At 38.9% G+C, this 23513-nt stretch overlaps 1 protein-coding gene and 1 pseudogene across 5 annotated transcripts in view; one reads left to right on the forward strand and one right to left on the reverse strand.

The window, feature by feature from the left end:
• Positions 1 to 9738: 9738 nt before the first annotated feature.
• Positions 9739 to 10863, forward strand: LOC116573588 (annotated as a pseudogene).
• Positions 10653 to 23513, reverse strand: part of LOC116573399 — a 56654-nt gene continuing 43793 nt past the window's right edge. For 2 of the 5 annotated variants that reach the window (XM_032313505.1, XM_032313498.1), the window contains one exon: positions 16153 to 16375. In XM_032313505.1, coding sequence (XP_032169396.1) covers positions 16322 to 16375 — 54 coding nt within the window. In that variant the 3' untranslated portion in view covers positions 16153 to 16321. Of the gene's footprint in view, positions 10748 to 12630; positions 12727 to 14307; positions 14447 to 16119; positions 16376 to 19316; positions 19377 to 23513 lie in introns of those variants that run through there. The other 3 variants (XM_032313503.1, XM_032313502.1, XM_032313500.1) reach the window with 3 other exon arrangements.

Below are 23513 nucleotides of genomic sequence, written 5' to 3' on the forward strand. Positions count from 1 at the left end.
ATGACCTGAAAGATGAAATAAAACAAAATCCAATGTTAGCAATATAACACTATATAGTGTTTCAGAAAATAGGAAAAAAATACTCATTATTCCACTCAGTGATTCACATTTTTATCCTTTTTTCTATTTATGATCAGAGTGTGTGTGTAAAAGTTTACATGCATTTTATAAACCTTAATTAAATATCCCATTATAGTGTAGACTTTTACATGGCTTCATTGGATAGATAATTCTTGTTTTGTCTGATATATAATATTTTGAAAATAGTCTTTTGTCTAGTTGAGTATGTTTCTATGGTTGGACATTTATCACGATCTCAGTGTTTCAATATTTTCAACATGATAAATGATCACATAAGGAGCTTCCTCTTAAATAGCTAAGGATTCATGATATCTGTGTTACCTCAGAATGTAGTTCCTGAGGCTGGACGATTCAGGTTTTCACTCCTCAGAACCAAGAAAGAAAATATACTTCAAATTATATAAATGTCTTGGCAGATGGGTGCCTGGGTGGCTCAGTGGGTTAAGCATCTACCTTCGGCTCAGGTCATGATCCCAGGGTCCTGGGATCGGGCCCCACTTCCAGCTCTCTGCTCAGCTGGGAGCCCACTTCCCCCTCTCTCTCTGCCTGCCTCTGCCTACTTGTGATCGCTATCTGTCAAACAAATAAATAAATCTTTAAAATAAATAAATAAATAAATGTCTTGGCAGGGTTACTCTGAAGGTGTGAAGTGTTTGAAGAACAGATACCCTTACAATGTAAGCATTAAATATTCCATGAAGGAATGGAAAATTAATTTTCTGAGAAATTAGGGAATCCAAATGGATATGACTTTGTGAGCTGAAGCCAAAAGAGGCAGAGAAAGCGTTTCTTCCATCCTGGAAATGGAGTTCATGAGTGAGTAAGATGCCTATTTTCATTTCTTTTGTGAAATATGCAAGGTAGCTGAAGACAGCTGCTCCTCAGAGGCTATAATGGTTAATTAATAATGGAATTTTCAGGAATGTCCAGCTTGTCCTCCACTTGGAGGTAGAAATGGTTTCTGAGCCTGAGGGTGAAAGGTAGCTTGAAGTTCTTTATCTGTGTCTTTCATTGGGCCAATAAGCTGTTTCATCTGCGGCGGTTTGTTCTTCTGGTTCCATGACAAGTTCAGCATGAACCAACCTTCACGGTCTGCATCAGCAAAAAGACATTGTCATTAGCCAAAGTTGGTGGCATCACAATTCTAGACTTCAATTTCTATTACAAAGCTGTAATCATCAAGATAGTATGGTACTGGCACAAAAACAGACACATAGATCAATGGAACAGAGTAGAGAGCCCAGAAATAGACTCTCAACTCGATGGTCAACTAATCTTCGACAAAGCAGGAAAGAATGTCCAATGGAAAAAAGAACCTCTTCAACAAATGGTGTTGGGAAAATTGGACAGCCACATGCAGAAGAATGAAACTGGACCATTTCCTTACACCACACCCAAAAATAGACTCAGAATGGATGAAAGATCCCAATTGGAGACTGGAGTCTATCAAAATTCTTGAGGAGAATACCGGCAGCAACCTCTTCAACCTCAGCCACAGCAACTTCTTCCTAGGAACATCACCAAAGGCAAGGGAAGCAAATGCAAAAATAGATTATTGGGACTTCATCAAGATCAAAATCTTTTGCACAGCAAAGGAAACAGTCAGCAAAACCAAAGGACAACCAACAGAATGGGAGAAGATATTTGCAAGCAACATATCAGATCAAGGGCAGTATCCAAAATCTAGAAAGAAATTATCAAACTCAACACCCAAAGAACAAATAATCCAGTCAAGAAATGGGCAGAAAACATGAAGAGACATTTCTGCAAAGAAGACATCCAGATGGCCAACAGACACATGAAAAAGTGCTCCATATCACTCGGCATCAGGGAAATACAAATCAAAACCACCATGAGACACCACCTCACACCAGTCAGATGGCTAATATTAACAAGTCATGAAATGACAGATGTTGGCAAGGATTTGGAGAAAGGGGAATCCTCCTACACTGTTGATGAGAATGCAAGCTGGTGCAGTCACTCTTGGAAAAGTGTATCGAGTTTCTCCAAAAAGTTGAAAATGGAATTACCCTATGACCCAGCAGTCATACTACTGGGTATTTACTCCAAAGATACAAATGTAGTGATTCAAAGGGGCATGTGCACCTGAATGTTTATAGCAGCAATGTCCACAATAGCCAAACTATGGAAAGAACCTAGATGTCCATCAACAACCATAAATGGATAAAGAGAATGTGGTCTATATAGATAATGGAATTATATGAAGCCATCAAAATAATGAAATATTGCCATTTGCAATGACACGGATGAAACTAGAGGGTATTATGCTAAGTGAAATGTCAGTCAGAAAAAGACAATTATGATATGATCTCTCTGATATGAAGAATTTGAGAGGCAGGGTGGGAAACTTGGGGGTTAGGGAGGGAAGAAATGAAACAAGATGGATTAGGGGAGGGAAATAAACTGTAAGAGACTCTTAATCTCAGGAAACAAACTGAGGGGCACTGGAGGTGAGGGGGGAGGGATAGGGTGGCTGGGTTATGACACTGGGGATGGTATGTGCTATGGTGAGTGCTCTGAGTTGTGTAAGACTGATGATTTAGAGACCTGTACCCCTGGGGCAAATAATACATTATATGTTAATTAAAAAAGAAAAAAAAGAAAGGCTCTTTATCATTATAAAGCAAAAGAAACATCAACTACATTTTCTTTAAAAATCCATATTTTGGGCAACACTAGAAGGTGGACTAGTGGAGAGTATTAGAATTTTGTCCTGCTTGTGACAGGCTGAGTTCAGGACAAAGTCAATGACCACTGCCCTTTGTGAGCTACAGCTGTGTTTCTCCAATTCTGAACCATGTCCCTTCTTAAAATCACTGACCCACAGAATAAAATGTGGTGATAAGTAGTGTCACAGGAGGTCATGTCATGCTCGAGACTTAGGTCTCAAACTAAGACAAAGAAGCAGAAACTTCCCTGCATTTCCAAGAGAGTTGTCAGCAGTAGGTCTCTGGACACCAACATTAATTAAGGGCTTAATGAGAGACAGGCCAATCCATTCTGCTACCCTCACTGAAACTTTCCTGCCACACTCCTCTGCCTTCAACATGAGCAGAAACCTCAGGGTGAGGGCGATGGGGGAAAATGGTGGCAGGAGAGAAAAGAGAGGCGTCTGGGTCCTGAGTCCACTTGGCGCAAAACCATAGAATGCTCACCATGTGCCAGACCACACGGGGACTTCTCTGGGACAGACGTCAGCAGGCTACAGCTCATGGGCCGAATGCAGCCTGTCATCTGTTTTTGTAAATAAAGTTTAATTTGAACACCACTATGCTCCTTGCTTTCCATATTTTCAACAGCTGCTGGATCCCTACAATTGCAGAATTGTGTAGTTAAAGCAGAAAGTACATGGTTCACGAAGCTGAAAATATTTACTATCTGGCTCTTCACAGAAGAAGGTTGCTGACCCCCACCTACTCTGGGAAAATCATTTACAGAGATTATGGGTACTGGCAAAAGAGGGAGACAGGACCCCATTCTGGGGACCTGGATATCTGCTGGTGCCATTGGTATGTGTGCCTACCTAAACATAGGAAAAAAGAAGTCCAGGAAAATGGCAGAGCAGGGAACCAGGTATGACCAAGGAAACACGTGTCTGGCCACTTTCCAGCATAGAGGGGCTGCAAGGATTTCCACAGGCCAAGGGGAATGATGGGAGGTTGTGGAGCTCGAAGCCATCCTGGGAGTAGCCCAAGTTAAGATGTCAGTCATTTGGCAAGGGATAAAAGCAGCAGCACAGATGGGGCATCATTGTACTATAGCAGATCATTTACAGAGGGTGGAGGGTGAACTGATATCAAGGTCTTGGATATTGGGAAGGTCCATTTCATCTAACAGAACCCCTCAAAGAACTCACACATGCATGCCTTGAGAGCAAATTTTTGTGTATCTGTTACTCAGCTGGGCCTGATGGCCACCTAGCTCCAGCCAGGGAAGCAGAGAAGCCATAGGAGGACCACGAGGACACCAGTTACGTAAGAAACACTGTGCTTTGTCATACATCCCTTCCTCACCCCAACGCAGAAAAGCTAGAATGAAAAGCTAAAGCCAAAAGAAGGAAGGAGGAGAGAAAGAGCCCGCCCCTTCCTCCTCTTACTTCCCATCCCCGATGCAGAGGCTGAAAGGTTCCTGGGAAGCACTAAGGGGGAATTGACAAAGTACATTTGATGAGTATGGGGACTGGACACCAGAAGATGGCTTGCTGTGTTACCCCCTCTCCTCCCCATTCCACATTTACACCCAGCAGTTTAGCTCGTGAACCATGTAGGTGACATTAGTTTGAGTTTTGTTGAGTAATGTATTATCCACTTTCAGTTTATTCTCCTTACTAGCTTTCTTGGTTTTCTTATTGCATTAAAAATACTTTGCTTTTATTTATAAATGAGAAATATTCTCTTAGCATTCCTAACTTAATCGTGAATTTTTAGCACTGAGTACCTGGTACCCAGTAGCATATGATACCAGAAATGAAATGGCTGAGCACAAATTCTTAGCTTCAATTTTAAGAGCCGGGATTTAAAAAAAGAAGAAGAAGGGAGAAATAAAGGGAAAAAAAAAAAGCCAAGGTTAAAAATGGGAATACCTGCAAGATATTCAAACAGTAGTAGTTGGTAGCTAGGGTGTCCCACCGGGGGCATCATTTGTCACCTAATGCAGTACAGAATATTACCTTATACTGGGCTCCCACCCAGGATTCATAGAATAAGAATATAATGCATTAGACTTCTTTCTCATTAATAAGAGTCTTTAGGGAGTAGGCTTTAGGGAGTTTTTTATTTTTATTTTCTTTTTACTATTAAAGAAAGTTATTTAAGCCTTTAGAAGGTGGATGGAGTTTAGAGAAATTTACTATCTTCTTAGAAAATATGTTATTTATACGTTATATAAATAATTTCAATACAATTTAAATCTTGAAATTAAAATGTTAAATGTTAAAAATATATATGTTATTTAAAAGCCCTAATACAGAAAATCTCTTTGAGGAAGGCTATTTTGTGTTTAGTGTCCGGAAATGGATTTTTCAAACTATTAAGCAAGATAGAAGGTCACACTGACCCTTCGTTCCAGGTCATCCATTCTATTCTGGACAAGGCTTTTTAAGATTAAAGGTGCAGCTTGATCCACAGGGAGAATTAAGGCAGCAACATAAACACATGTTACCTACAAAGGAAATTACATTTCACTCTTGACATTCCCCCAAAGCTAAGTGAAAAACAAAAATCAAGATTTTTCTTCTAACTTGAGATATTTTCCTACAGTTACTTTCTTGTGTTATAAAAGTAGCCAGCTTCCAAAGCTGGAATTCTGTAAGTGATAGCCCGAGCATGTTATTATAATCACCTGCTTCATTATCTGGGTTTTTCAGTAGAATGTCAAGCACATAACCAGGGATAGTGTCTGACTTGCTGCTTGTGTATTCCTAAAGCTTTTCATCATGTCTGATACGTGGTTAAGTACTCTATCTGCTGAACAAGCAAGGGTTGATGAGAAGTATGGAGGGTAGGTACCATGCCTAGAGTTAGCTGGAATATTGTAAAAGTCATGATTTACCCCACACTGCTTAGGAATCAGTACAGACAAAACTATGGTCTAGTCATTTGACTATATATCTCTTCTGGTTGTCCTTTCAATAAGGACGTATTTACAATAAGATCTCATACTTACAATAGGCTATTTGAATTGTCAGCATCTAGCTTTGGTTTCATGCTGAATGACTATCTTGTGGCATGCCCTATCTCCTGAAATAAAAGTACTCAAATCTCAAGATCACAGCACTAAAAATTCCAGGAAAAAGTTTAAAGGAAATTTCCCAAGCTTAGTGCCAGGAAAATTCAGTCGAGGGAGAAAATTTTCCCCACTGGGTAGCACATTGTTATCAGAAACTGAAAAATAAGCAAAGTGCATTTGAATGTGTAAAGAAAAAAAAAAAACCACTCCTTTCGGTCATTCTAAATTTCAAAGGATGTACAGGAAGAAATTCAGACCTCATGGATTGATTTTTAGTGAGCCTAAGCAAAAACTGATTTGGGAAACCTACACTTCATTTAGCCTAGAATGAAACCTGGTGTGGCAGGAAAGGTGTACAGCGAATAGAAAACATTAAATTGATGCTTTAATTAACCCAAGAAACAGAGAAATAAATTTGTCATAATCTTCCCTTTACATTGTGAAAAACTCTGAATACTGTCCAAAATATAAATTTGTTTCAAAAGAGTTAAATGGAAGTTGGTTCTCCTTACTATATATTGATAAAAAGAAAGCATGTGTGGTAGACCTGTGTTAAACACACACACACACACACACACACACAACTCCAGTTATGCTCTCCCTGTGTCCACCACCCTGTGCAGTGTGAGTCTGTAGCTCTTTGCATAAGTGGCAACATCTCTTTGCCTTCGCCCTGCTTGTATCTCAGGAGACCTTGTGACTTCCTTTGACCAATGAAATGAAGAAGATGCAACACTGTGGCAGCTCCAAGTCTAGTATCAAGAGGCTTTGCTTGATTCTGTTCCTTCTCTTGGAACCTTTGCCTCTAGGATGTCAATCAGCTTGGGCTCTCCTGCCAAATGTTGGGAGCTCATGTAGAAGAAAGCCAAGGCACCCCAGCTGAGTAACAGCGCACCCCAGTAGCAATTCTGGAAAGAGCTCAGCCAACACATCCAAGTCACAACCACCCCCACCTGACAGCTGGAATAATGGGCAATAGTGAATCATTGCCCCAATCTCTTAAGGGGGTTCTTTTGTTTGTTTGTTTTTTACAGAGCAATGAAAACGTGATAGTTCACCCATTTAAAAAAAGTTTCACCCCATAGCTATGAAAGGAATTCAAGCTGAAACATCAAAATATGCTCATTTATCACCTAGGAGATGGGTAAAACTAAGCAAGAATTTTATACAGAGGCTTTTTGCTTACCTGGAAGGTTGAATTGTACAACCTTTTTGAAAGGCAACTTGGAAATATATGTTAAATTTTCAACTATGCCAGCTATTACTCTTTTTGGATTTTATTCTTTTTAGGTAAGGGGTAGAGGGAGAGACTCTTAAGCAGGCACCAGGCCCAGTGCAGAGCCTGACGTGGGGCTCCATCTCACCACCCTGAGATCATAACCTGAGCTGAAATCAAGAGCCAGATGCTTAACCGACTGAGCCACTCAGGCCACCCTTTGGATTTTATTCTTAAAAGATTATGTAAATTTGATGATGTATCTACCTCCTTTATAATAAGTAGATAAAGTTAGGGAATTAAATAGAATTTTTTTATAAGGGAGGAGCTTTGAAAAGATATGGTGTATCTGCACAATGAATTACATGTATTGACATGGAAAGACTGTTATATCACTTATTGTTATTAAATTTAAAAAGCATACAGAGAATATAAATAGGATGGTTCCTTTTCCTTTATTTAACAAAAATATCTCTGCATATAGAAATTGTATAAAAAGATGTGTCAAAATATCAGTGATTATCTCTGGGAATGGGATTACATGTGATTTTCCTTTTCCATTGACACATCTGAATCACTTGACACAAACCAAATTATTTATAACTTCTAAATTTTGAAAAATCAATTCCAGTTTTTAAGTAGTTTTATACTTTATTATAAGCTACATTTTCAAACTAAATTGACCTATTTGATGACAAACATTGTTGTTGACAAAAAAACAAACACATTTTTAATTTTCCATAAAGAGCATTCTTCTGAATAAAGCAATACGTTCTAGTTTTAAATGAGTATAAAACCTAGAGGTTTAATTTTTTCCCTGAGAAATAGCAGATGGAAAGTTTTTCAGACATCATGAAAACATCATGAACTTAGCGATATATTAATAAACAATTTCTGTGTATTTCAAATAGAGATGCTTGTCCAGGAAGAATTAAGGAATATTCATCATGGCAAAGATTAATTTTTACATTGTAATCAAATCAAAAGAAACTTTTTTAGGTTTTTGTAAGAGGTCTGGAAATGAAGACAGAACTGGTTAAAATTAATTAGAAACAATAATGAAGTGTCTACTGTGTACACAAATTATTTTGGTTGGAATGGACAGAATAACCAATCCAAAAGTCTTTATTTGTATTACATTACATAAGCAAGTAATGCAAATGTAAAGTAAATTCACTTGCTTCTATAATGTAAGAGTCCAAAAATTAACTCTTTCCAGATGTATGACCCAGGAGTCAAATGTGACCAAGACCGAGTTTGCCTGTTTCCATTTTGGAGTGTTGGCTCCATATCCAGGCAGTCTCTCTCTAGTGGTTGCTTCCAAGATGGCTTCCAATATACTTCATCCTTTAGACCCAGTGGGAAAGCGAGAGAGTTTCTCCCAGAAAAGTTTTAAAACATTTCCTCATGCGGAGTCATGTGCCGAACCAATTACTGTTGCCTGGGAGAGGAAATATGCTTGTTGTTTTAAACTAGCAGTGCGGTTAAGCTCATCAAATCACATTGCTCAAGAGAAGAGGTGGAAGGTCATCCCCAGAGGAAAGTAAATATTGTATCCAAAGAAAAGTGAATGGATTCTTAGTTACAAGATTAATAGATGCTCACTATAGCCCTCTAGGAGATGATTTAGACAACGCAAAGAGGCTTAAAACACACCCCTAGCCACAAAATTTATCACGTAAAGTGAGGAATAAACCACAGATACATATAAAAAGAGTTGCAATGGAAGATTAATAATCCTAAAGGGTAAATTAGTTGTACAAATAACAAATGCATTTCAGAGGAGGAAACGCTGGTGCTCTGTTTTTGGATAATTAGACAGACATCATTCCTTCATTTCATGGCTCTAGGAGTAGCATGATGGTTTAAAATATTCCTGCCCGACCCAGGGTTCTTTGGACTCTCAAGTTTTTAACCACATTATTAAGTGATTAGGCTTAAGGACTTAGACCAAAGATCTGAGGCTTTGAAATAGTTTTCCTGTGATTGCAACAGAAGTAAGAGTTTGGTTACCATTTGAAATGCTTTTCCAGTGGGTTTCATGTCTCTCTCTTTTTTTAGAACATACATAATGGAAAACATCTTTGTAATTATACCCTGTGCTGAAACTTTAATCTCTATTGTGTAATTGAATTATACTCTGCAGCTAAGTGGCTTTTCTAGATCTTCAGCAGGCTAAGAACATTTAAATATTGATCATTCCTTGGGGCAGGGAGGAGAAGGCATGCATATGATGTCTTTCTCTCTCCTTCCCTCCTTCTCTTTTGAGAAGAAAATTATCTCCTCAGTTTCCAATGACATTTATTGTGAACCTCTTCAGAAAACACTACTTGGTGAATATTCTGACATCTATGCATTGCACAAATATTTATTGAATGCAATCATGTGCCAGAATATAAGGAATTGTATTTAAATCTGGGTATATAATGGTGAACAAAATAGTCATGTCTCTGTCATCCAAAAGTTTAGAAGTCAAATGATAAATAAAATAAATAGGAAATAAAGCAAACCAAAAAGAAAAAAAAAAACTGCCAACATACATAATTGTATCTTATTATAAACTCTGAAGTAATTAACAGTATATAATGATAGGACATAATGAGGCATGGACAAGGTGGGATAGAGAAATCAATCTTGATAAGATTGTCATGGGGTCTCTCTGAGGAAGCGACATTTAAATCAAAACCTGAAGGATGTTGTTACACCTGTGGTATGCAGCCTTAAGATGTGAAACTTACACAGTGGATTTTATTAAAAAGCAAATTGAAGAGTTCAACACAGGAAAGAGACATTTAGCCAACATGATGATAGAAGATCCAGAAACTTTCACGCAAGAGGACATTGACAGAGCTATTGCTTACCCTTTTCCGAGTGGTTTGTTTAAGAATCAAGCCAGGCCAGTAATGAAGCATCCTGAACAGATTTTTCCAAAACAAAGAGCGATCCAGTGGGGAAGATGGCCGTCCATTTCATTTTCTCTTTTATACCGGCAAACAGTCATATTATTCATTAATGCATGAAGCATATGGAAAGCTACTAGAAGCAGAAAAACGTCAGAATCAGTTGCAAGCCAAAGGTCTATTTTCAGAAAAAAACTGAAACCAAAGACCTGATTGGCAGCAGATGGCTGATTAAGGAGGAACTAGAAGAAATGTTAGTGGAAAAACTGTCAGATCAAGATTATGCACAGTTCATTCGGCTGCTAGAAAGGTTATTGACACTGCGCTGTGGTGCTGAAGAAGAATTTGTACAGAGATTCCGTAGGAGTGTAAACTATTCAATCAAAAAAACACCTGATTGAACCTGTGCAGTATGACGAGCAAGGAATGGCCTTCAGCACCAGCGAAGGTAAAAGAAAGAGTGCAAAAGCAGAAGCAGTTGTTTATGAGCATGGAAGTGGAAGAATAAAAGAAAATGGAATGGATTACCTGATTTACTTTCCAGTGACACAAGACAGAGAACAGATGATGTAACCTTCCACTTCCTCGACCGACTTGGAAAACATGACACGACCTGCACAGTCTCAGGCAGTGGGCGGTCGTCCCAGGCTGGAGCCATACGTCTGGTGGTGGCCAGAGCCTTGTGCAGTTTTGTCACTGAAGAAGAGGTCGAGTGGATGAGACAAGCTGGACTGCTGGCTGCCGATCCACGTGTCTGAGAATGGAAGAAGCCAGGCCAAGAGGGAGCCCACAGAAACTTTACCTGGAAGAAGCGCTAAGTGTTCTTTCACGGGCAAGGAGAGGAAACGCTGTGTATATGTGCCTGGCATGCGGCAGACATACAATAAATATTTTCTGGCTGGTATGAGGGCAACACTATCAGGCATTTGAGTTGGGAGAGGATTTATTTTTAAATGCTACTTTGTAAAGGTTACCTTATATGCATAATTTAAAAAAAAAAAAAAAACACCTGAAGGATGAGAAGGCACATGTGAAGAGTGGAGTAGTAAGTGTTCTATGAAGGGGATCAAGAGTTCCCTCAAAAAGGAAAAGTGAAAAAAAAAAAAGTGAAAAAAAAAAGAAAAGGAAAAGTGTATGTAAGGGTCCTGAGGTATGATTGAGTTCACCATGTTTAAGGACAACAGGGAGGACAGTGTGATTGGGGTAATGAAAGGCAAGTTAGAGGGAGGTATGAGATGATCTTGGGGAGGTCAGTAGAGATCCCATTGTACAATGTTTGGGAGGTCTATTATAAAGAATTTGGATTTTATACAAACCCTAAGAGAACACCATTAATGAGTTTTAATCAGTGAAGAAATATTATCTGAACTTTAGTTTTAAAAAGGGCTTTTGTCTGCCCCACAGTGAGTAGACTGAAAGAGAGGCAAGAGTAAAAATGGGAAGACCAGCAAAGTAGCTACCGGTTAGCCATGGCAAGGAGAGAAATGTGTAATTTCAAGATGTAAGTAGGAAGTTGCAACAACAGGGTAGGATAAGGAGCTGGATGTAGAAGATGACCAGAAGGGACTTTTTCTGTCTTGAGAAACCAGAGGTGATGGCAATGTCCTGTGGCTCGGAAGTCATATCAGTCAGAATCTTGGGGAGAAATAAGTGGTCCCCTCTAATATAGTAACTGAGGATCATTTAACAGAGGAACTCTGGTTGAATATGTAACAGAGTTTAGGGGGCCCATCAAGGGGTGGTGAAGGACCCCAGGACTCATAATGCCAGGAGCCCTTATCCTTGGAACTCAGAGAGAACATAGTCATTGCTACAGCTATAGAAGAGTGTCCCATGGAAACCATGACCTTCTTCCTATGCCAACCCTGCCCAAGGCTGACAGGAAGAGACTCAGGGAACTCTCCAATCTCCTGCCAGCAGCTCTGCTGATAAACCTAAAACAGAAGCTGGACTTCACAGCTTGTTGGTGGCTGTGCTCCACAAAGGTGGCAGAGTGGGGTGGGGAAAGGTAGAGTTGAGAAGGTATAACCCAGAAAAGTACAACCCAGAAAACTATATGGACTGTTTTGGGGAGTGGGAACCAAAGTCACATTGTTGCTAAGTGTGGGACACACTTGAGACTGGAACTCAGAAGAGATATTTGTGCTGGAGATTCAAACAGGGGATCATCACCAGCTGGGTGGGTTTGGAAGCAATTGGAGAGACACATAATATAGACAGGAAGTTAAGGTGGGATTAAAAGGAAGGGCAGGGTAAGAGTGAGAGGGTCCCGTATGCAGATGCAGAGTAAAAGAAAAGAAAAGATTTGTTCTGAGAATCTAGAAAGGGAGGGAAAAACCAAAAGAATGTGATGTCAAGGAACCAAGCAAGAGAGAAGGAAAAGCGGGAAAACATGTTGTGTGCAAATGAGAAGACAGTAAAATGAACAAAAAAATCCATCTCATTGGAGTCTGCGAGAGTAAAATATAACCCTCAATGCCTTTGTTACCTTTCAAAATTGTATGACAAGCTGTAGTCAGTTTTATACATTTTGTGGCAGTGGTATGCTCTGTTTTTAAAACTTTAGGAAACAACAACCGATTTGGCATTTTTAATCACATTGAACTAGGTCCCCAACACAATCTAAGCAGCAAATACTACCATAAAGGAACAGCTGTCTCAGATAATTTTTCACAAAAGACTTACCAACCCTTCAAGGTCAGACCAATCCTATCCCATCCAGATCAATCCAGAGAAGAGGAAGGAGAGGTTGTATGATGTATTTTTCAAGGATGCTATAACCTTGATATGAAATATAGACAAACAATACAAGAAAGGGCGATTTGTAAGTAAAGTATAAACCAATGAAATACAGTAATATAGATAATAGAATACATCAAGACCAAGAAAGAAAAGCAAGGGTGATTCAACTTTGGAAAATCTCTTTTTTTAATTCACCACTAGATTGGAGAAGAAAAGCATATGATTAGCTCAATAGACACAGAAAAATGCTTGATAAAATTCAAGACATATTTATGGTTTAAAAAATCCCATAATAACAACTAAAGTACTAAAGGGAACCTCTTTCCAAAGTGTTTATCTATCAGGCACCTCAATGATGGAACATTCCTTCTAAGGTCAGGAATAGGAGAAGGATGTCCCTAATCACTGCTTCGTGTAACATTGAGGAATCCAGCTCTAGACCACAATCTTAGGTGTGACTTCTCAGGCTCGACCACTGGAAATTACCAGGGCTTCATGTGGCAGGAGTCATGAGGGAAGGCTGCCTTCTCACCACACACTTGGAGCACAGTCAGCAAGGAGGGGCCTGCTGACATGTACTCAGCACCAGGCCCCATCCCAGTACTTTTAAAAATGTTTATTTATTTTTATTTTTTTATTATGTTATATTAGTCACCATACTGTACTTCATTAGTTTTTGATGTGTTCCCTGATTCATTGTTTGCATATAACACCCAGTGCTCCATGCAATATGTGCCCTCCTTAATACCCACCACCTATCCTTGTCTCGTCTCCCTCCCCTCACCATCCTGGGTCCACAAATGGTGGGAGCCTGGTGTCATTTGGCAGGAAAAACTAAACACCGGTGGAGCCAGTCTCCTTTCCAGTTTAGATTTTTGCTTCTACTATAAGTGTGACTGGATTGTTACTCTAATTTTGTCCTGTTTTAACTGCCCACTTTGACCTCTGTGAGTTCCGCTCAGCTCTTGACAAATGTACGGCAAGAAGAGGTCCTTGCCAACACAAAATACTCCCTATCTTTCCCTGAACCCCCCAAGAGGTATAAGAGCTTTAAAACCGTGTTTTAGATCAGTGTGGTTTTCTGCATAAAAGAACCAAGAAAACCTATAGATAGGCCATTAAAAAGAAGAGGAGGGGGAGGAAGATGAGGAGGAGGAGGAGGAAGAAGAAGAGCTTAGGAAGGTTGCTGGAATGAACACTAATGCACAAAAATCAATACCATTCCAATTACATACAAGCAAACAGCCAATTTGAAAATATGTGTTTTTTTTTAAATGTATTTCTTTTTCTTAAAGGATTGATTTACTTATTTGAGGGAGAGAAAGAAAGAGCATGAGGGGGGAAAGGGGGCAGAGGGAGAGAGAGAGAATCTCAAGCAGAATCCCCACTGAGCATGGACCCAGATGTGGGGCTTGATCCCATGACCCTGAGATCATGACCTGAGCTGAAATCAAGAGTGGTTCCTGGGTTCCTGAGACAAAAAATAAAGCTTGAGAACTGCTGGTTTAGACAATATAAAAGAAAAAGAAGGGAGTAGACTTGCTTTTCTAGGTTTCAGTACTTACTGTAAAGCTAGAGTAGCTAAATATAGCAGGAAAAATTAAAATGTCTAGTATTTACCAAGTTTTGCAGTGGAATATGAGGAATTCTCATGCCGCTGGTAGCTCAACCAGCTGTTGAACCACTCTGGAGAGGGAGTTGGCAGTGTGGAAGATGTGTATTATCGCTGAACTTGGCAATTCCATTTAGGTATAAAATCCTGCGGAAATTCAAGCACAGAGGGACAAGAAAAATATTAACTGCAGCATTGTTAGTAATAAGAAAAATCTGGAAACAACCTACATGTCCCCCATCGGGAATGGGGAGGAAACACAATAACCCCAGAGTAATGTTTATCCCCTGGAAGGGAAAACAAAGAAATGGGGGAGGAAACAAGGGAGCTGCCTGTTGTATCTGCATGTTTTGTTCACCAGGGAGGGAGCATGACAGGGAGAGGGAGGGAGGGACCCTCAGAGAGGGAGAGACCATAAGGCCAGCACTGGCTTAAATCTGGACAATGGAATTAGTTGTATTAGTTGTATTTTTTCTTCTTCTGAATGTTTAAAATATTACATGATAAAAACAAGTGAATGGGTCTGCCAATTTGAAATCAAACATATTCATTTACACTCCTGTTCTTTAAAATGCCCACAATGAAACTGGTTGCCTATAAAGGGAATGTTAAAAATTTAAATCTAGGTACAAAGTGGTCTAAATACACACCACAGTCTAGCTCTTCCTAACACCCTGAGAGTGTTAAAGGAAGTTTTATTTGTTGTGAGTTTTATAACCAAGCTATTCCGAGAAATGCAGTCGAAGCACAGAGATCAGAATATTTCAATCTTCTGGTGCTTCTTAGGAGATGCCATATGTTGAAGGAGCTGTCGGCCTGGAAAACATCCGCTGCAAAAGTGCACACAAGCTTCTGGGGAGTCGGCTTGCGTAACCGATCTCCAGAATGAACTTGGAGAATGGAGGTGACATCCAGAATGGGCAGAGGTTATCTTCCTGCTCTGTGTTCACCTCTATTCTTAACCCAGGAAGACCTAAAGATTATCAGCCAAAAGAGTGGGTTGGAGGAATCAACCAAAGAGTTTTGGTCTTGGTTTATTCCTTAGGACAGCAGGACACCAAGTGAGGGGGTTTCATGGATCACCATTCCCAGTGTCCCAGCCCACAAATTTCGGGATGGCAGGGTAGCACGTAGCTAAGCAGCAAGGCAGACAAAGCATAGACTATCCTACTTTGTCAACTATGAATAGATACTGGCTTTAATTATTGCTTCTGTTCAATTGTACAACATCTATCCAAAATGTACAACGTCCACTATAGTAGGCTCCTTGCTGGGGATGAGGATGAGAGACAAGACTGAATAAGACAGTCTCAACACTCGACAGGAGAAGATGCCCAGCACAGGAAAGGTTAGTTTCAGCTATCTGGCACTGCCAACTACCTTTCTGTAATGGCACACAGAAGACTCCTTAGGGAAGTTCTTGGACTCTTGTCAAGAGCGAGATCCCTCTTAGTTTTGTAAATTTAAGTAGAATATACATCCATTTTTTTTAATTGGCCTTAAGGATGAGAACCTTCTTGTGATTTGATGGAGAAGGTAAGTAAATTTGGTGGGCGTCAGATAGGGTCTAGGGAAGAACAGGATCAAACCATGAGTCTTTCTCTTTAGATGTTTGAAATTATTAGGAATTCTGATGTTTTAGGATAATATATGTCCAAATTCTCTCATAGGAAAGGATCCTAAAGACACCAAAGGAAATGAGAAAAATAAGGACCTGTCTTTGTGATCCTTGCTCTGTGGAACATCTAGATCATCAGGGAGAAGGTATTCCAGCCACCCTGTGAATGAGAGATTAGGAGTAAAAACCAAAATAACTGTACCTTCGTGAACTGAGTTGGAGTCAGGACCAGGGAGAGACAAACTTCGGATGCAGCACTGTCTCAACAACGGGAACCAATGAAGCCAAACACCAAGGCCAGCTCGTGGGCAAGTCCCATGGCCTGGCATCTGTAAGTAGGACAGGCCACTTAATTGAGACCAAGTAAGCTTCTCAGACCTTGGACATTTGGGGTGGTACAGTTCTCAAAGTTTTATGCTGGACCTCCTGCTAACATGAGTATATGGAGCGGGCACAAGAATAATCATCATATTTGCACCCTAAACTAGGGAAGTGGGCCTTCCTGGTTACACATACTTATCCACCAAATGTCTGCAAAACAAACCATTTTGAGGACATAGTACTGTAAAAGTCTGCAACTGGTTCTGAGCAAGCATTGTGGAAAGAGTTAGTCTTAAAAAAAATCCATAGGAATCACTGTAACTGACAAGAATACAGTTCATAAATGGTTATGTATTGTTCAATAATTTTATGCTATGCACTGAAAATATTGTATGCAGAATTATACTGATTCTACCTCCAAAGAGTTGCTGTAATTCTGTACAAAAGTTTCAGAAGCCAAATTCGTCACTAGTGTGATATGTAGGCATTTTAGTTCAGACTGCAAAATTAAAATTTAAAAGATAATGTTCAGATTCTTCAGAGGAAATGTGTAGCCTTCAGCACAGTATTCTCAAGTATGATACACAACAACCATGCCCAAAAAGGTTGTGCCAAATATTATGTACATTTAGATAATGCAGAGGAGAGCCTGTAGGTAATTGGATTGCCTTTTACCAGCTTGGAGTAACAGCTAGGGCCAGTGACAGAATTTGGGGAGGCTCCATGAAAAGTCAAAATGTAGGACTCATTGTTCAAAATAGAGGGAAAAGTCACTAAGTATAGAGCCTTTCCCTTTCTTCCAGGGTCTCTCTTGATTTTTCATGGTGATTTTTCTTGGCGTTTTGTATTAATTTTCTATTGCTGCATAACTAATTGCCATAAACTTTGCAACTTAAAAGAACACCTGTAATATGTGTATTATTTGTGGGTTAGGACTCCAGGAATGCTAAGTTGGGTCCTCTGTTCAGGGTTTCATAGGCTTCAATCTCATTTTTGGGTGGGGCTGGGGTCTCATCTTTCAAGCTCACGCTGGTGTTGGCAGAACACATTTCTCTTAAGCTATAGAATTCAGAAATGCAGGTCACAGAGCTTCTCACTTGTAATTCTCTTGAAAGTGTTCACCTGATTAGGTGCGGCTCACCTAGGATAATTTCCCTTTTTATTAACTTAAATTTAACTCATATGGGATTTTAATTTCATCTGCCAAACCCTGTCATGTCCACCATATTCTATTAGAAGCAGATTACAAAGGCCTAGATCTCTGGGGATCATCTTAAAATTCTGCCATGAAGTGTTTTTCTAGTTAAAGAAAAATTAAGAATTTAAATGAGTCACATAAATCTTACTGTTCATCTTTATATTCTGCAATGCCAGTTTTAAATACTACTAAAACATTTACTTGTATGTGGAATCATCAAAATGATACAATTGTTATTTTGTAATGTTTATGTGCACAAGGACTGTGGAAACCCTGCCCCAAACCAAACTAACTCAACTGTTTTACTCACTTCTTGATACTTGCACATTCTATCAACACCCTCTGCCATTGGCCTACTGATGAGTAAGTAATAACTGAGAAGATAAGGAACTTGGGGCTGCTAACAACATGACTCCTAATACTAAAATACTAGAAATAATCCAAATGCTCATTAGCTGTAGCATATATAGTAAATTGGGATGTACAAGCACAATGAAAAATCAGAAAACAATGCGATATGATAAACTACAGCTCTATGCCATGATATGGGTGAATCGCAAACATAAGATTGAGCAAAAGAAACCAGGCACAGAAGTGTGCACACGGTATGGCCTGTGAAACTATCTAGATGTTGGAGTGCAGGATAGCATTTCCCTTTGTGATGGTTGGGTGAGGGGAGAGAACAGCTGGAAGGGAGCGTGAGGAGGTTGACAGGGTTGTGCAATGTTTTATTCCTTGATCCGGATGCTGTTACACAAAAACTCTCCTTAAGGAAATTCCCAGAACCACACTCATATTTTGCACACTTACATGTATGAATATTATACTTCAATATCATTTTGCATAAGACACATATGTAACACAAAATGTAAAGAGAGAGGAAAAGGAAGGAGAGGGAGAGAAAAAGCAGGAGAGGAAAGGAGGAAAAGAAAGACTAGAAACAAGCTAAAAAATTAAGAGATATCTGTATCCAAGGTAATTACTAAAGTAGTTACTAAGTAATTACTAAGTAGTTACTAAGTAATTACTAAGTAGTTACTAAGTAATTACTAAGTAGTTACTAAAAAATTAAAATTTATAACAGCTTTCTGGCAGTTAATTTGAACTTTTGGATGATACAAAATGTTCTTTAAGAAGACTTGCCCTGGTATTAATATTTATTCTAAAGCTGTATATTCAAGAACGTGGAAAAGTAAGCAATGGAAATGTAGAGTGCTTCAGAGCATGGATGAGACAATTTTGGCTTGAGGAAAAATGTAAAGGTTGGTATTACCAATAAGCTGACCCATCTGGAAAAAGTCTGCATTTACCAGATTTGGGGAAATAATGATGGCCAATATATCTTCATAGGTGTCAGGGATTATGCTAATCATTAATATTTCCTCATTTAATCCTTATAATCTTATAAATATCATTGATTTCTCTATTGTACAGATGTGAAAACTGAGTCCTTGAGGGACCTGCCTAACGTTATAGCAGGGATGTGGACTCTAACAGGTTGGCCTGCCCCTGGTCCTAAACATAATGCCTTTCCTGTGACACAGAGGATGAAATTCCCACATCTCTGAATGAGTTAATTCTTTGGTTAGTGTTTTCAGTGTAAATGTTCTAGAATCCAGACATACAATTTGGGTTCTGTGTTTCCCATTTGACACATGAAGTAGCATTTTCAAATGGAAATAATCTTATAGTGGGTGAGGGACCAGCAAACTCCATTTCTTGGGGCCATGTTCCTTTTCTGTAATATGAAGGAGCTGAATTAAATGATTCGTAAAATCATTTCTAGTTCCAAATTTCCTTGAATTCGAGTTTTCTTTTCTGGCAATAACTGGCTAACACTCTCAGCTGCCTTTTAATACCACACCTGGATTCCTTTAGAGTATAATCATAGTCTCGGCATACGGATGAGTTCCTCCTTGTGGATGCAGAAAAGCATACACCTGGTTTAGTAAAAACAACTGAATTAGAAGATAAAAACAGAAGACACCAAAATAATAGGGAGGTCTGAAATACAGCACAGTTTTATAAAGTTCAAAATTAAACTTTATCTATTCATAGGTTCTTGCTATCCACTCTGACTCTGGAAATGATATAAATAATGAAGGAATATTAACTTCCTAATATTTATACTAAGAGCCTTTCAGTTCTTCTATGGCAATGAGAAAGGTTATGGATATGGAAAACAACCTCAGCTTCCTTGTCTATATTAATGCTTACTCATAGGATTCTTCTGAAGATATTGTCAGGCACTGGAAGCTCCTCATCAGCTGTAAACTGCTTATCAGAGTCAGGAAGTATTAGTGTTAATGACAATGGAGACCACATAACCAAAATACTTTAAAAAATCTATTTCCAGTGAAAAGCTAGACCATGATTTTAGTAAAATCCTACCTCTAGCACTGGTTCTGAGAGATTGACAGAATAAGCTCATGCTGTGATCAGTGATACAGCAAGAGAGTACCATGAAATCATATATTCCAGAAAAGGAGCATTGGAACGGAAGAAAGTTCCATCTGAAAATAGGTCTGTCCTCTTAAATACTTGGCTTTTGGCTATTACAGAGAATATCCAGGATAGAGAGTACTTTGCTAATGAGAAGCCAATGTTCATATTTCAGACCTTCTTTTTGGAAGATTAGAAATATTTTTTCCCTCATGTTAACAAATACAGTCCCAAAGTTCTTGGAAATATTCATAAGAATTTTGGATATGTAAGCAATCATTAATCATTTATTTTCAAATCTTCTGACAATAGTTTCCTCCATAGCTAAAGCAATCCATTCATTGTTTTTTATGTCATTCTGAGTCCAGAATTCAGTCCCAATTCAGTCTACAGGATTGACACCGAAATCACAAGCATGAAATACAGTACTCCACACAGTTGTTGGGTGTAAGCCCTGAAATTGAAGAGTTACCCTTAATAAATCAAAAAGAAAAACTTCAAGGTTTCCAGGACAGAAGAGATAACTAAAGGAGAAATTTTTGGATAGAAAGGAGCAGCTTTCGAAGAGCCCCCATATCTTCTTTGTCTTTCAGTATGTAGACCCTGGGAGTATACTGCTCGTCTGTTAGGATTTCAGCTAAGTTAGGAGTACAGCCCAATCCATTTCCTATTACTCTTGAGCTCAACTAAAAGATCCTTCAAGCATGGATTGCATGGAGCACTGGGTGTGGTGCAAAAATAATGAATACTGTTATGCTGAAAAAAAAATTTTAAAAAAAGAACTATATTAAAACCAAGAAGGAAACAAAAAAGGAAGAAAACTGATAATATTCTTAGTTGTCAAGCTTACAAGTATGGGTTTCTGATCCTACAGTAACTAACTTAGCTACTGACTCAGACCTGTTCCAACCCACATTCTTTCTTTATGGTATATGACCTCAGCTGTTAACTTGTCTTAAACTTGGCTGATCTCCTACCCTGGTCTGTTCCCAAACACACACAAATATTCTTTACTAAAACCTGAATATTTTGATTCCTGTTGCCATGGATCTCCCTATTCGGTTCCAATATCTGATCTGAAAGCTGTCTCATCTCTTCCCAACTCATTCTCAAAGTTTCTGGTTCTTTTATTATGACTGATTTTTCACAGCTCCTTCCCCACTCACTGCATCACTTCCAAGGTGTATAAAGGGGCAAATATTTTTCTGCGTCTACTATAGAAAGACTTGAAATATCCAGAAAGAAAAATTTTAAAACAAATTTTAAAGACGTTTTTAACGCAACCTCCTATAGTCCAAGGCACATAGGTTTGCTTTATTATTTTAAAAAAATTTGTCCTTACCTATGCCCTGGCTCAATTCCCTTTCTTAATGAATGGAAAGGAAATTTTGCATCCCCTTCTCCCTCCAAACCCTTCTCTCACCACTGCCTAATACGCTGCACAAAGCTAGATGCCCCCCTGCTTAATATTCTGAGAAGGGCTCCTTCTTCTGTGTGGTTTTGTGGCTCTGCCCTCTGTCCTAAACAGTCTTCTTCACTGGCCAGAAGTTTTGTCTTGCTTTATCTCCATGCTTTACCTTTTTGCCTTGTTGTGCCATGGAAAATTTGTTCAAATCTTTTGAAGAGTTGATTTCCTGAGATTTTAATTAAAAATATAGGGCCCCCTAGGACAGAAATACAGATACCATGGTATAGTCTCTGTAGTTCTAAATTTACTCAACACTCACACGCATATTCACTGTCCATTTGCTAGGTAAAGTTGGTTCAATCTTCAAACCAATCCTATAGTGAAGAAATAGTCTCCAAGAATTCATATAACCTGACCGAGGATGAAAATTACCATTCGTCCATCTCCAAAGGCCAGGATTAAAGTGTTAGTGGTCTCCCCAGTAAAACTGAAAAAGATGTTTTAAAAACATTTTGGTGTCGGGGCACCTGGGTGGCTCAGTGGGTTAAGTGTCTGCCTTCGGCTTGGGTCATGATCTCAGGGTCCTGGGATCGAGCCCTGCATTGGGCTCTCTGCTCGGCAAGGAGCCTGCTTCCTCCTCTCTCACTCTGCCTGCCTCTGCCTACTTGTGATCTCTGTCAAATAAATAAATAAAATCTTAAAAACAAAAACAAAAACAAAAATAAAAACATTTTGGTGTCAAAAAGCAAAAATACTAGTTTTCTCTTTGATCCCAACAACTTTTCTAGTAGATAAACCTTTAGTTGGGCTCCAACTTCTCACATCCTCAGTTCTGCTCTGCCCCCAAGTTGCCCACAACCTGCTTCTATTCCTAAGTCGACTTCGTTTGAAGTATATTTGAGGTTCTTCAGAAAACAAACCCTATCTTCTCATTTCTCCAGCAGCTCCCACCCTGGACAAGGCTGATGGGTAGGTTTCTAATACATTTTTCATCAACCTTATTCCACCAGCATTTTATCTTCCAGAAATTCTTCAAATGGTCCTGTCCTCCAGCAGCATCTGCCTTGTTCTCCAGGGCTACTAAGGGTTCATTCTTATTTTTACATCAGTGATTTCATTGGGGTTTTGGAAGGAAAGACCAAAACCTTCCCTTAATACACAATTTTGTAGCAAAGACTTCTACCTGAATTTTCTATTTTTTTCTAGAGTTAATACACATTATTAGCATAACAGATAAGTATTTGAAAAACAAGGAAGTAATTATATTCCTATGGCTAGGCACTCCAACCTAATGATGCTCTTCCTGAAATCTGTTATTTCCTAGAATGACAGATAAATTTCTGGAGAAAAATAGAAAAATGCCTTGGTCTTTGACTAAGCATGTTTTTCTTGCATTGTTTTAGGTTAAAAATGAGAAGGATCCAGCAAATATTGGCACGTAAATTATCATTCTGCACAATTCCAGTTATCCTAATACCAATAAAAGTGTAAGTAGCCTAAGAGATGGCTATACCTCTAGGCCCAAGGACAGTTTATGATTAGACAAATGTAAATATTGTTTATCTTGTTTATATGTTGCTTTGTTATGAAATTCCTTTGACTTTCTAACCATGGTGTGTTTTTTATTTATGATCTTTAACTCTATGTTTGCAGAAAATAAAAGCTTGGTTCCCAAATAATTCTGTGACAAATGCACTGCTTTTATATGCAGAAAATAAAAATTAATTGAGATGGGAAGGGGTGGCTCTCTACAGAAAGCCAGAAGCCCAAGGCAGAAAGTTCAGTATCATTGTTCCTTGTATCTGAAGCTATGGGCAGTGTACCTATGACCGAGGGAAAAACCAACATATTGTATGCATCCGCAGAGCCCTCTCAGAATCTGTGTACGCGTCATAGCTCAAAGGACTTGTCACTGTTGACAGCTGCCTCCTAAGGTCCTAACATTTTGTGGCTCACTGCTTCTTAGATCCTCTCCCATTCAGTTTTTCCCACAGCAGCTCAGCTACCTATGCTATTCAGAAAAGCTGAATTGCAGTAGCTTAGTTTTACAAACAATTAAATAACAGGTCTCCCTTATTTAAGAGCCTGAAATACTATTTCATGTTTCAATGATTTTAAGCAATTCAGGGTACAGAGAACATTTCAGGAATAGTATCTATTATGATATTCTTAAAAAACTAAGCTTCTAGGTTGTAGAATTAAAACAGGAAGTAGAATTTGAAGATAG

Source organism: Mustela erminea, chromosome 14, assembly GCF_009829155.1.
Source record: "Mustela erminea isolate mMusErm1 chromosome 14, mMusErm1.Pri, whole genome shotgun sequence".
In the NCBI taxonomy this organism is placed as follows: Eukaryota; Metazoa; Chordata; class Mammalia; order Carnivora; family Mustelidae; genus Mustela; species Mustela erminea.